Source organism: Hippocampus guttulatus, chromosome 7, assembly GCF_054856545.1.
Source record: "Hippocampus guttulatus isolate MCC_2025c chromosome 7, RoL_Hgut_1.0, whole genome shotgun sequence".
Lineage (NCBI taxonomy): Eukaryota > Metazoa > Chordata > Actinopteri > Syngnathiformes > Syngnathidae > Hippocampus > Hippocampus guttulatus.
In genome coordinates this window covers 19,276,609-19,289,427 of record NC_141267.1, presented here as the reverse complement: position 1 = coordinate 19,289,427, position 12,819 = coordinate 19,276,609, and the positions used below count along the sequence as shown (strand labels likewise).

The 12,819-nt window shown below is 44.7% G+C and overlaps 3 protein-coding genes across 3 annotated transcripts; all 3 read left to right on the top strand.

Moving 5' to 3' along the window:
• The first annotated feature begins 335 nt into the window (after positions 1–335).
• LOC147202902 (uncharacterized) lies at positions 336–3,744 on the top strand. The gene is made up of 2 exons (XM_086114898.1): positions 336–524; positions 918–3,744. Exons 1-2 carry the CDS (start codon positions 338–340, stop codon positions 3,155–3,157), a joined length of 2,427 nt encoding a protein of 808 aa, XP_085971024.1. The 5' UTR covers positions 336–337; the 3' UTR covers positions 3,158–3,744.
• A 478-nt stretch (positions 3,745–4,222) lies between these two features.
• On the top strand, positions 4,223–9,809 carry LOC147202901 (uncharacterized). Its single transcript, XM_086114897.1, has 3 exons — positions 4,223–4,455; positions 5,459–6,649; positions 7,912–9,809. The coding sequence occupies exons 1-3, from the start codon at positions 4,275–4,277 to the stop codon at positions 9,021–9,023; spliced, it is 2,484 nt and encodes an 827-aa protein (XP_085971023.1). The 5' UTR covers positions 4,223–4,274; the 3' UTR covers positions 9,024–9,809.
• Positions 9,810–10,291: 482 nt separating this feature from the next.
• LOC147202900 (zinc finger E-box-binding homeobox 2-like) lies at positions 10,292–12,588 on the top strand. Its single transcript, XM_086114902.1, has 2 exons — positions 10,292–10,717; positions 11,208–12,588. The coding sequence occupies exons 1-2, from the start codon at positions 10,543–10,545 to the stop codon at positions 12,104–12,106; spliced, it is 1,074 nt and encodes a 357-aa protein (XP_085971028.1). The 5' UTR covers positions 10,292–10,542; the 3' UTR covers positions 12,107–12,588.
• The last annotated feature ends 231 nt before the right edge of the window (positions 12,589–12,819 follow it).

The window sequence follows — 12,819 nt, the reverse complement described above, 5'->3', positions numbered from 1 at the left end:
AAGGCTAAGAATAAAATCAGCCTGCGCTACAGTCCTCATTCTGAAGGTGGCGGTAATGCATCCAAAAGCCATTTGCCACTTCTAAATCAACTCACGAAGTAGAGAAAGAAGAAAAGGGATTAAGTTAGCCGGATGTCGTTGTAAAATCCACCGCGAAAGCTCTCTTTTGCCTTCGTTTGCTTCATGCTTCTATACCCATACAGGCAAACATTTAAAATACCAACGCTTCTTGTTGAGTTTCGTCAAAGCGAACTTTGGAATTGTCCGAATTAGCTTAGCTTGCTAACAGAGAGACGCCGAGGTTAGCGAGACGTCGCTAACATCATCGTGTCAAAAAATGTGCAAAGTGAAAATGCTGCGAACGTTGGTGAAGCAGCGACTGAACGTGGCCGTCGAGGAGATAATCGAACTGTTTGAGAGAACCATAGCGGAGTACGAGGAGCAACTTCGTAGAAGCAAAGACGGGAACGAGATACGACGATGGGACGATGTTTCCAAGCCTCATGTTCTGTTGCTAAAAGCAGGTTTGTTTACTTCTTTGTCCTCAACGTTTTAACATCTCCAAGGAGATTTCCTCAAACGAATACTCATAACGAGGTCTCTACAAGTGCCCCGTGATGTTCATCGTTGTTGTATTAACAATAAGTCTTGTTTAAAGGTGAGACTGCTGATGATTAACCGCACAAATGCCTAGTTTAAAAAGGGCCGCCATATTGGATGCGACCAATCGCGTTTCAAGATCTCGCGAGGTCTCAACTCCTCGAACTACAGTACAGTATTTACATATTGTCATCATATACGCCAATTATTAGTGCAATGTTTATATGAATTGGATCAGTGGTTGCCCTATTTTTAATCCCCGGATTTCTTAAAATCAAGACATGCTCACTGCTGTGCTTTTTCTTTGCATAATGCAGATGTGCAGCAGGCAGAACGTCAAGAAGAGGTTCCCTCTCAAAAGCGGGAAGATCCAGCAAAGCCCGCCCACATTAAAGAAGAAGAGGAGGACGTGTGGAGCAGTCAGGCCGCGGAGAAGCTTCCAGGGCCGAAGGAGACTGATTTTACAGAGTTCACATGGACCGGCATCCACGTTAAGAGTGAAAATGATGAAGGTCAGTCCTCGCAGCTTCATCACAATCCAAGTGAGGAGGCGTCAAGTCAACACATGGCAATAAAGGGTGCTGGAGAACACAGGACTCCACTCTCGGATATGGACGACATGATGTCACACTCATCCGACACGGATCACAGCGATGATGACAAAGAACCTTTGAAGACTAAAAAGAAATCAAAGGGACCGCATCACAGCGACGGCAAACACTTTGACTGCTCCGAATGTGGGAAAACGTTTACCAACAAAAGCGTTTTGAAAAACCACATGGTAACGCACACCGGGGAGAAACCTTTCATCTGCACAGTTTGTGATAAAAGATTCTCCTTGAAGCATCACATGAAGAGACACATGAGTGTGCACGAAGGGGAGAAAGCTTTTTTCCCCTGCTCCGTTTGCGATAAAAGATTCCGAGACGAGGCCGCCATGAAGGAGCACGTGAGAACTCACGCTATGGAGAAAGCTTTGATGTCCAGCAGCACAAGTCAAAACATAGCAGAAGCAGACGACGACGACGACGCGCCGCTCTCAGATATGGACTACGTGTTGTCGCAGTCTTCCGACAGCGATCACAGCGGCGATGCCAAAGAACCTCTGAAGATGAAAAAGAAGAAGTCTGACGCCGATCTGACTTATCACGCTGAAACCAAACTGTACATTTGCTCCGGGTGTGGCAAAACGTTTACCAACAAAAGCGTTTTACGAAATCACATGGTGACGCACACTGGAGAGAAACCTTTCGCTTGCTCGGTTTGTGACAAAAGATTCTCCTTCAAGCAGAATATGAGGAGACACATGGCCATACACACGGGGGAGAAACCCCATTCCTGCGGCTTTTGCGACAAAAGATTCTACGATAAGTTTGAAATGAAGAGACACATGCTGACGCACACATCCGAGAAGCCTTTCACGTGTTCCGTCTGCGCCAAAAGTTTCTCCCGCAGCTCGCATTTTCGAATGCACATGAAAAGACATGTGTCGGAGAAACCTTCTACCTCCAGCAGCTCAAGTCAACACGCGCCGACGGAAGCGGACGGAGAACCCGGCGGAGATCTCCGCTCGCAAGCGAACAACTTCGCCCCACTTTCGGATATGGAAGACGTGATGTCACAATCGTCCGACGCCGACCACAGCGACGATCCCAAAGAACCATCGGAGACTCTAAAGAATTCCGAAGTTGACGTGGCGCATCCCGCCGACAGCAAACAATTTAACTGTTCTATATGTGATAAAACGGTCGCCAACAAAGGAAGTTTGAAAACTCACATGCTAACGCACACCGGAGAGAAACCTTTCGCCTGCCCCATATGCGATAAGCGATTCTCCATCAAGCAGAACATGAAGAGACACATGGCCATTCACACAGGTGAGAAACCGTACTCTTGCTCCGTGTGCGCGAAAAGATTCTATGTGGAGTTTGAAATGAAACGACACAAGCGGATACACACGTCCGAGAAACCTTTCATGTGTTCTCTTTGCGGCAAAAGCTTCTCGTGTAGCAATTACCTTACGCTGCACCTGAGCACGCACACTTCGGAGAAGCCGTTCGCGTGTGCGGTGTGCGCTAAAAACTTCTCTCATAAATCCTATCTCAGACAACACATGAGAATACATGCGACGGAGAAGCCCTACACGTGTTCCGTTTGCTCGAAAGGATTCTCCAGTCGCTCGTATCTCAGAATACACATGAGCCTGCACACGGGAGAGAAAATTTTCAGGTGTTCGTTCTGCGACAAAAGTTATTCCCGTCGATCGCAGTTCAGAAAGCACATGAGGACGCACGCCGGGGAGAAGTCGTTCACCTGTTCGGTTTGTGCAAACAGATTCATAGATTTAGAGTGCCTCATCGTGCACATGAGAAAGCATGCGGAGGAGAATCCTTTGGCTTCCGGTAGCTCGAGTCAACTCATGACAGCAGAAGCCGATGGCGAACCGGCAGACAATTTTGCGCCACTCTCAGATTTGGACGACGTCATGTCACAGTCGTCCGACACGGAGCACAGTGACCAAGCCGAAGAACCTTTGGAGACAATTAAGGACTCTTGAGAGCGATAACACTTGGCAACAGTGGCGATATGTCCGCAGCGTACGCACATCCGCAGACTAAATGACTACTTGTATGAAGTAGGGCTGAACGCTTTCAAAAAATATTCCAGTTGTGACTTTTTTTTTTCTCCCTCCTCAAAATTGCGATTTAATTTACGATTATTTATTTGCCGGGCAACATTGAATTTTTGAACATTCACAAGCAATAAATTAATCTCCATCCATCCATAGTGACAGACTTATTATACATCGATGTTTTGGTCTCATAAGTGAGCCTTATGCTCAAATAACGGCAAATGAACAATGAATTAATATGAAAGACAGTTTAGCCATCGACTATTAAAGCTGTTAAATTACGGTTGTCTTTTCAGCAATCACCACTGCAACATCACAAAGTTGTACTAAGCAACTGTGCTGAGAAACCGCGCTGACACGACCTTGACTGAAGTCCGCTAAGTGTACCGCTACCCCACCAGATATTCTGTTTGAAATGAAAACGCGTCATGTTTCTCATTGAATGGAAATTGTTTATGTATTGATTGTTGGCTTAAGATCAAATAAAAAGTACTTGCTTAAAAAACTTTTAACCTTCCTCTTTTTCATTTCCTGTTGGGATTGTGCGGCCTATATGTCAATGACCAAAATATTTTGTCTGAAATGTACCATGCATGGTTTTAAGGCACATGCTGGAATTTTCTGAGATCTGTGATTGCATCTTTGGTTTACATGCATCCTCCGTGAACGAAAGAACAAACCCACAGCGGTCACAGAAACTTGAATCTGACAAAAGTAGCTCGAAACATTTAAGGCCTGGACAAAAATGGTGGTAATCATTGGAAAGATTGAAAACAATTTGATGTTCAACATGGCACAGTATTGCTTATAATTGAAAACGTTTTAAAAGTTTGATTTGTAATCTAAATGAGAGTCTGACGTAGCATGAAAATCCATGAAATAGCACCGTTCATACTCCAGCGCAGCAGGTGGCAGTAATGCACCTTGAATAGCAGATGCGGCCTGTCAATAAACAAGAAGTAAAATTAAAAAACAGCTAAAGAAGACGAAGGGGCTCGTGCAGGCCGAGGTTAGCAATTTCTAGCGCGATTATTGCGTGGACATGTGTAATGTCAAAATGTTGAGAGAATTAATGAAGGAGCGACTGAACGTCGCCGCCGAAGAAATATTTGAAATGTTTGAGAGAACTATCGCAGACTATGAAGAAAAACTGGAGGAGAACGAACGACGAGAACACGAACTAGTCGCCACCGTTGCCGACCTTCGCGTTCGACTACACAAAGGTTAGATTTTTTTTTTTTTTTTAAACAAGCGATCATTTTGTCAACGTGCCTGATTATTCTGTCCAATTATGGAAGACAAAAATTAAGAATGGGTGCGGGACGAAGGTGTGAGAGTGTACGAGAGTGTTTCTTGGCCTTCGAAGGTGAAGGTTCCCATTTGTGCCCGGGTCTAATTTGTGCTTATTTGCTGGGGCGCTGTTTTCTAAGTAGGATTCATCAACCCTTTTCGAAACGGACACTTTATTTCTTGGGTACCCATTAATGCGACTTTAGTGTTAATGTTAGCAACATTTCTAAAATATTTACGCATTTCCCTGAACAATCACGAAGCTTTACGGTGACATCATTATCACTTTTGGATAGTAAATGGTTGAAAGTTAATCGTTTTTAATTTTGTAAATGGGGGTGGGAGGATAACAATTTATCCAGATTTTTCAAGGGGTGTCCCTATCACCGAATGAAAATCATGATCAGATAGATTAATAATAATAAACCACATTTATGCAAAACCACTAATCTCGAAGTAATTAGGAAGCCGCTAAATATCAACATCCAACGCTTTATGCCAATAAATCACTGACAGTGTTTACATTTGAGCACAGTGTCCTATCAACGGTGAGCTATTTTTTTTTAGAACAAGCTCAGTGGTCCTTGAGGGCCATGGTCGCCCTCAAGGACCCCTGGTTGAAAGAAATGCTGTGAAAAGGTCAATAATGATTTCGGTGGGTAAAACTAAAAATATTGAATGTTTAAAAAAAGTAATCTGTTAATTGAGAGTGCTGTCATATGTATGGAATTTAAAGCCGAGGTCACCAAATGTTTGGGGAAGAAAAACAAGTGTCTTGATGCAACACACATATCATGTGAGCCTACTCGTATCTATGACTTTGTAGTTGGGCGGGAGGAAAGAGAAAAAAAAATCACGGCGCTCCTTGTTTAGTTTACTTTCCCAATAAAATCGACGGAAGTTTTAATCGTGTTTGCCTTCCCTTGTGTGGTGCAGCCGTGCAGCAACAGAGTCGCCAAGAGGCTTCCTCTGAGCAGCGGCGGGAGCCGCGCATCAAAAAGGAAGCGGAGGGCGTGTGGGGCGGTCAGGACGCGGAGAGGCTTCCCGAGCTATTGCAGCACACCCCACTTGGGGGGAGCCAACCCAAAACGGATGGTCCTCACTGTGAAGACCTCCAGTCGGAACCGGACAGCCTCTTTGCTCCGTTGTCGGATGTAGATGACATAACGTCACACTCCTCTGGCACCGCTCACAGTAATGACGAGCGAGGGACTCGTAAGGAAGGTAATACGACTCATCGCAATGACGACGAGGATTTTCGGTGCTCTCTATGTGACAAAACGTTTTACAGCCAAAAAGGTTTGAGCAATCACATGGTAGCGCACACGGAAGACGAACCTCTCGCTTGCTCCGATAAAAGATACTCCTTGAAGCATTTTGCGAAGAGAGACGGTGAAAAGCGTGGCGAAGGATCACCAACGGAACCTTCGGAGACAAATAACAACGCCGAAGGTCGCAAGACGGACGGCGGCGTCAACCAAAGCGGGTTGACGAAACACCTGGAGACGCGCACGAGAGACAAACCCTTTGCTTGCCCGGTTTGTCCTAAAAGATTCTTTTTGAAGCATCACGTGAGGCGACACATGAGAAGTAAACATACAAGGGAGGAAGCGCTGGCAACGGGAGCTGATCCTGAAAGATCATCGCAAGTGAAGCAATCGGATCCCGACCGCACCCCGGAACCTTCGGAGAGCGCCAAGAGCTCCGACGCCAGCAGCCATCAATGCCTTCAGTGCGACAAAAAGTGTCCCTCCCACGCTTATTTGGTGGCGCACATGGTCATACATACCGGGGAGAAACCGTTTACTTGCTCGGTTTGCGGGCAAAGTTTCTCCTTCAAGCAGAATATGCTGAGACACGAGAAGCAACACTACGGCCGGAAACCTTTTCAGTGCTCGGTTTGTAGTAGGAGGTTCTCGAATCGAGGGCTGCTGCTATCTCACTTAAGCTTGCACGTGGGCGAAGGGGCTTTGCGATCCAGCGACCCGAGTCAACGGCCGGCGACGCGAGAAGTCGGTGACGACGTGCCTTCCGAAGCCGACACGGATGACGTGACGCTGAACTCTTCGGACGCCTGTTACAGCGACGACGGCGAAGAAGCTTTGAGGACTAGAAAGAAGTTTAAAGGTGATTTGACACGCGGCAATACCCGCGGGAACCGATAGGGGGCGTGCATCTCACCATACGGAGCGAATTTGAGCGCGAAACGATGAGTATGTTGACTAATTTGATAATCGCCGACTTGTCAATTTATCAGTTGTTGCGCCTCTAAAACACGCGCGCATATATTTAACAGATGGGGTGCGATAAGATTCAAGAACTTAATTTCACTGGAATGATTCCGTTTGAGTCGATGCGCCCGCGCCGTTTTAAGTTTTTAAATCCAAGCCGATTTTGCGATTGAAATTCGTTACGCCTCGAGCAAACCTTTTAAATGCTCTCCGCACGTTAAATTGTGGTTAAGCTCGTCGTTTATTTGTACGTATGTTGTTTTATTGTAAATGTTAATGATAATCTATTCAACAGTTTATTTCATGAAATAAAAATGTAACGCGCCTATTTAATGTTGTTCAAAAATAAATTCTACAAATTATCTAGTGAGGTCAATTAAAAATAATAAACATTTAATATGTTGGCGGAACAGAAGGTTAAATTTATGTAAAAAGATGACTGACTTGTGATCATGTAAATGCTCGGTGGGCCAGATACAAAAAAAAAAAAAAGTTTTTTTTAAAATTCTGTGGCATTTTATTCTTGGCATTTAACCTCCTGCATTGGAATTCCAACATTTGTGACGCAAAGGTCGATGCGTAGGAGCCGCACAAAAACATTGCCGCCAATTTTAGCCCATTCACTCTCTTGTCTGTTCCGTCAAATGTGTTGCATTCGTGATTTTCATGGATGACCTTCAAAGAAGTCAAAAGGGCAAAGTGGTGGTCAGAGAGCCTACTCCACCGGACTTTTTTCTTTTTTAAACTATTATGTACAGTCCCCTTCAAAAGTTTTGGAACAGCAAGGGCAATTCCTTTGTATTATGTTGTACACTTTGGGGGTTTGTGATCAAAAGATGAATATGCGACTAAAGTTGAGAATCGCAGCGTTTACTTCCTGTCATTGACATCGAGATGTCGTTCAACAACTCAGAAGAGAGCGCCTTCTGTCTTCAGAAGAAAGCTGCATCGGCAAAGCAGAGATATAGAATGACCTGAAGGGACGGATTTGGCCCGCGGGCCATGGGTTCGACACCCGTGCGAGACGTCCATGAACTTTCGATGCATTTTTTTTTTCCAATGATGTGGAACCATGCAAACATGGAGGCTTAGTTTCTTTCAATGAATTTGCTCCCGTGAAACCGATGCTGTTTGCTCATCATATTTCGCTCTCCTTAGATGGCGCAGACACGCAGCAGGGGTTGGTGTCAAAACTGGAAGAGCCCCCCGACATGACCGCAGCACTGCAGAGCAGTTGGGATGGAGAGCGGCTTCAAGGGGGGAGGATGACGGCCGAGGCTCCAGGATCAGACGTGGATGATACCTCAGATTCCGAAAGGGAGAGAGCTTTCGCTTCCTCATTGAGTGGTGAAAGATTCTCCTTTAAGGTACACGAAGCTAGCGGCTCTGCATGTGTGGAAAGTTCCCAGACGAGAGCGACGCCGCACTCGGACCTCAGACGACATGCCGAAAACCCAACGGAAGACTCTTTGAACACCGACAAGAACAGACACTGCTGTGAATGCAAGAAAACTTTTGCGACGAGGGGCGGTTTGAAAAGACACATGGCGCAGCACACGGGAGAGAAACCTTACCTCTGCCCGTTCTGTGACAAAAGATTCAGTTTGAAGGAATATTTGAGCAGGCACACGATGATACACACCGGCTGGAATTGTCCGGTTTGTGGTCACAGTTTTCTCAAAAGATCGGATTTCGCAAGGCACATGACAACGCACGCCGTCGAGAAACCTGCGCGGTCAGAGAACGAAACGCACGCCGTCGAGAATCCTGCGCGGTCAGAGAACGAAACGCACGCCGTCGAGAATCCTGCGCGGTCAGAGAACGCAACGCACGCCGTCGCGGTCGAGAATCCTGCGCGGTCAGAGAACGCAACGCACGCCGTCGCGGTCGAGAATCCTGCGCGGTCAGAGAGCGCAACGCACGCCGTCGAGAATCCTGCGCGGTCAGAGAGCGCAACGCACGCCGTCGAGAATCCTGCGCGGTCAGAGAGCGCAACGCACGCCGTCGAGAATCCTGCGCGGTCAAACAAACGTGTGAAAAAGCGCAGCAAGAAACAGATTAAGTGTCCAATTTGTGCAAAAAGTTTTATGGACAAATCGTACATCCCAAAGCATATGAGAATACACACCGGGGAAAAACCTTTCCAGTGCAGCTTGTGTCTTAAAAGATTCTGTTTTAAGTACAGGATTAAAAAACACAAATGCTCCGGGGACAACAAAAGCAGTCATGAAGAAGCAGGACGGCCCACCGCTAACGAAGTGACTATGTAACAAGCTCACAGTTTGTCTACTTGCGTTAGAAAAAAAAAAAGCTATACAGCATTTTCAACTTACTTTCTATGAAAATGTTCTTCTGGCACTGACATTGCTCATCTTTGCTCACCAAACCTACCACCACCCGCACTCTCCATTACCCTAGCCTCCACTATTGGTTGATCTTCTGAAACAAATAAGAAATCTCACCTCACTTCACCCTAATATCATTCTTTAAAAAGTAACTGAGGGATACTGTACATTAGGGGATGGACAGCATTATATTAAGTTATTGGGTAGACGGAGGCTAATCGGCACTTCTACGCAAGTAAAAATATATTGAATAAGCTGTTCTTGGCAGTACAATAGTTGGCGCTTTCCTACAGCGGTTTGACACACCCGTGAACCATCATTTGCTTCCGAAAGTAAGGTTTTTGTTCACAATTTGTCATTGTGTTAAAGGATATTTTACATATCTAATGTACTAAATGTGTCGACGCTCTGTATTGGCGCGTACTCAAGACTGAATATTCGTTCTCATATTGGTCTAAAAAACAAAAACAAAACATCCCTACTGTCCACGATTGCAGCTCCCGTTTTTTTATTGAACCTTTAATTCATCATGTCCTATGACGTCATGCGTTATGTTTCTGTATCAACTGTACGGTTTTGGTATGTTTATTTTGCTTGATCTTAAGTTTTGTCGTCAGCAACCAGGTCGCCAATCGGAAATGCTGTTAGTCGCCTTACCTGGATATGTAAAGATTAAATAAATGACCTTGAGAGGTCCTCTGTTTATGCTCACTTGACTGTTTTTCATTTGTTTATGGCCTTATTCATGCCAGAAACTGAAATCTTGCCTTCCCTACTGCATTAGCATAGGTTAATGATAGCGGTGCACCAATTTGGGTTACCACGGAGCAAAAAAAAAAAAAAAAAAAGAAGGACCAAAATGTAGAAGAAAGGACACTGATATAGCATAAAAGATGGTCTGGTGAAAATGAATATGCCATGAATCAGATGAAAATCAGATACTATTTGTCAAAAGGACAAGACGACTGATAGCCCCCACCCCACACCAAAATAATAAAAAGGACCGAAACAAACATTTTAGGTGACTAAGGCAAAAGTATAAAACCTGACGGCAACCAGGGAACGTTCCAGACACAAACCTACGCGTTATATATAAAAATCACCGATGAGTGGTAATAAGCACAACTCTCCACAGGGTGGCAGCAGTGTACCGTGGTGGGTCTTAACTACTGCAAAATAGCGAATGAAGAAGAAATACGCGTCTTTGTGTTGCTCATTTAGCTTCACGCTCGTCCAATAAGTGATAAAGTAAAAATAGCCGCGCCGCCTGAATATTGAGATAATTCTCGCCAAAGCGAACGCCCCATCCATTTCTGAACCGCTTTCGTCGCGAGTGTGCTGTGTTAGAGTTGTTGAAATTAGCTTGCGAGCGACAAACGAATCGACAACGTGAGCAAGGGAGGCGTTCACATTGGACAATTGTGTCAACAGCTGTAAAGTCACAATGCTGAGAGAGGTAATGAAGGAGCGACTAAATGTTGCCATGCAGGCAATATACGAACTTTTTGAAACAACAATATTAGAGTATGAAGAAGAACTTCGTCAAACAAAAGTGGAGAAAGAGAGACAACGCGGACAACTACCGGAGGCCATTTTGGAGTCTCGTAGTTTCCACGGAGGTTTGTTGACTTGTTTCTACTCATTTTAAGCAATCAGGAGGCTGTCGGCGATTCGTAAATTGATTACCCAATTCGCGAGATTAGGTACGCATTTTTTCCTTCCTTGTTATCTCCGGGGCCCCGTAGAAATTAACGTGCAAAAATGTTGATTATTGCTTTCCAAAAAAAAACTTTTTTTTAAAAATTTGGCTTTCATGCAGGAATAAGAAATCAGATAGTATTTACTGTTGAGAAGCTGAAATGGCAAAGACAATTTTAAAATTAAAAAGGTGTCTAAATTATTACTCGAATATCAAAAATAATAATTTAGTTGTTGATTAATTTTTGCACCTCTAAAACACCCGATTGCTGCAGCCCAATATGCTGCTGGTTTTGTATGACATTTGACATTATTTTCGTACTTTTGTCATTTTGATTACTTGCATTAACATCTGTCTGGAGAGAGAGCTTAAGTTTTCACTTTTCCATACCTGTCTGTATTTCCTTGCAGATGTGCAGCAGGTGTTGGTGGAGAGTCCAGAATGGCAGCAGCGGGAAGAGGAGTGCCTCCAGATCCAAAGCCTCACTAAAATAGAAGAAGAGAACATACAGAGCTGTCAGGATGGGGAGCAGCTTCCACCCCACAAGATGGTGAACGTTGGGATCAACACAATCTCTTTGACTGATGTCCATTTGAAGAGTGAAGAGGACAAAGGTCTGTCCTCACAGTTTCAGCACACTCAAAGTGTGGAGGAGAAGTTAAGTCACGCTGAAGCTAACGGCGAGCATTGCGAAGAATCTGACAAAATTGCTCCGCTACGAGTTGTGGACGCCATGGTTTTTCACAAGACCGATGCCCCCACAGTACCTTTGGCAAACTCCGAATGTTACGCGCCGCATCCGGCAAACAGCAAACCTTTGAGCTTCTCTCAGTGCGGCGAAGCCTTTGGGAAAATGAGAAGCCTGCGAACACATGTGAGGATGGGCCAGAATCCTGCCGGCACGCACTTAAGCTGCCCCTTTTGTGAGAAAGTCTTCACCTTCAAGGCCAATCTGACCAGACACATTAACGCTCACACGGGCGTCAAGCCTTTCGTGTGCGCCTTGTGCGGCAAAGCGTTTGCTCAAAGCCACCATCTGAAGAGACACATGGGCATGCACACAAACAACAAGAGGGTCGCCAGGGAAAACAAGAAAACCACCCCAGTGAGCGTGGTCAGTGCAGTCAATTCTTCCAAGCCGGCTATTCCTTGTTTGTTTTGCGCCAAAGGGTTCACAAAAAAAGCCATTCTGGAGAGACACATGAGGACCCACACAGGTGAGAGGCCCTTCAGCTGCGACGTGTGCAACAAACGCTTCAATCGCAAAGACTACCTCAGATATCACGCGTGTATTAGAGACAAGAACTAAATGGACACTCACATTTTTTTAAGACTATATGGCCACGCCCTTCCGTTGAATTGACTCAGCCAGATCGATTGTTTCTGCCCCCTCTCTCTCTGGGGAAAAATGACCGCAATCTTCACATGGTCAAGAGAAACCGAATATTTTGCAAAGCAACACAAGCCCTGTCATGAAAGCAAATTGATCCATGGCAATATTTGAGTTTGATACGAACTGCGGGTCTCAAGGCCTGCGCCCAGAGAGTGTCACGACACAACTGGGCATCCAACACCACGGATATCACATTATTTAAAACTACAGCTCTAAAATGACCTTTGTTGACATATTTGGATGAACACCCCCCCCCATTGAACATTGTTTTTTTAAGCAAAATATCAAAAATTTGGTAGAGTTCAATCGGAAATCAGGGCCAGTCACGTGTATTTTAATTTTTTTGTTGTTGAATATGACTTGATGTGGCATTTCTTCAAATAAACGACTCCTTCAGGTAGATGTCTTTTTTTTTTAAATGCACAGCGGTATGAAAATGTGTAAAAACAAATTTGCACTTCACAATACACTTGTATTTATTCCATACTGATGAAATATTGCCGGTGGACTACATATTTAAAAACGTATATTTCGTATTTAATTTTATATTCGCGGAATTGTGCTATAGGTGTCCCATTTGTACTGAAATATCGTGCAGACAAAATGTAAAACAAAAAATACTCATCGAG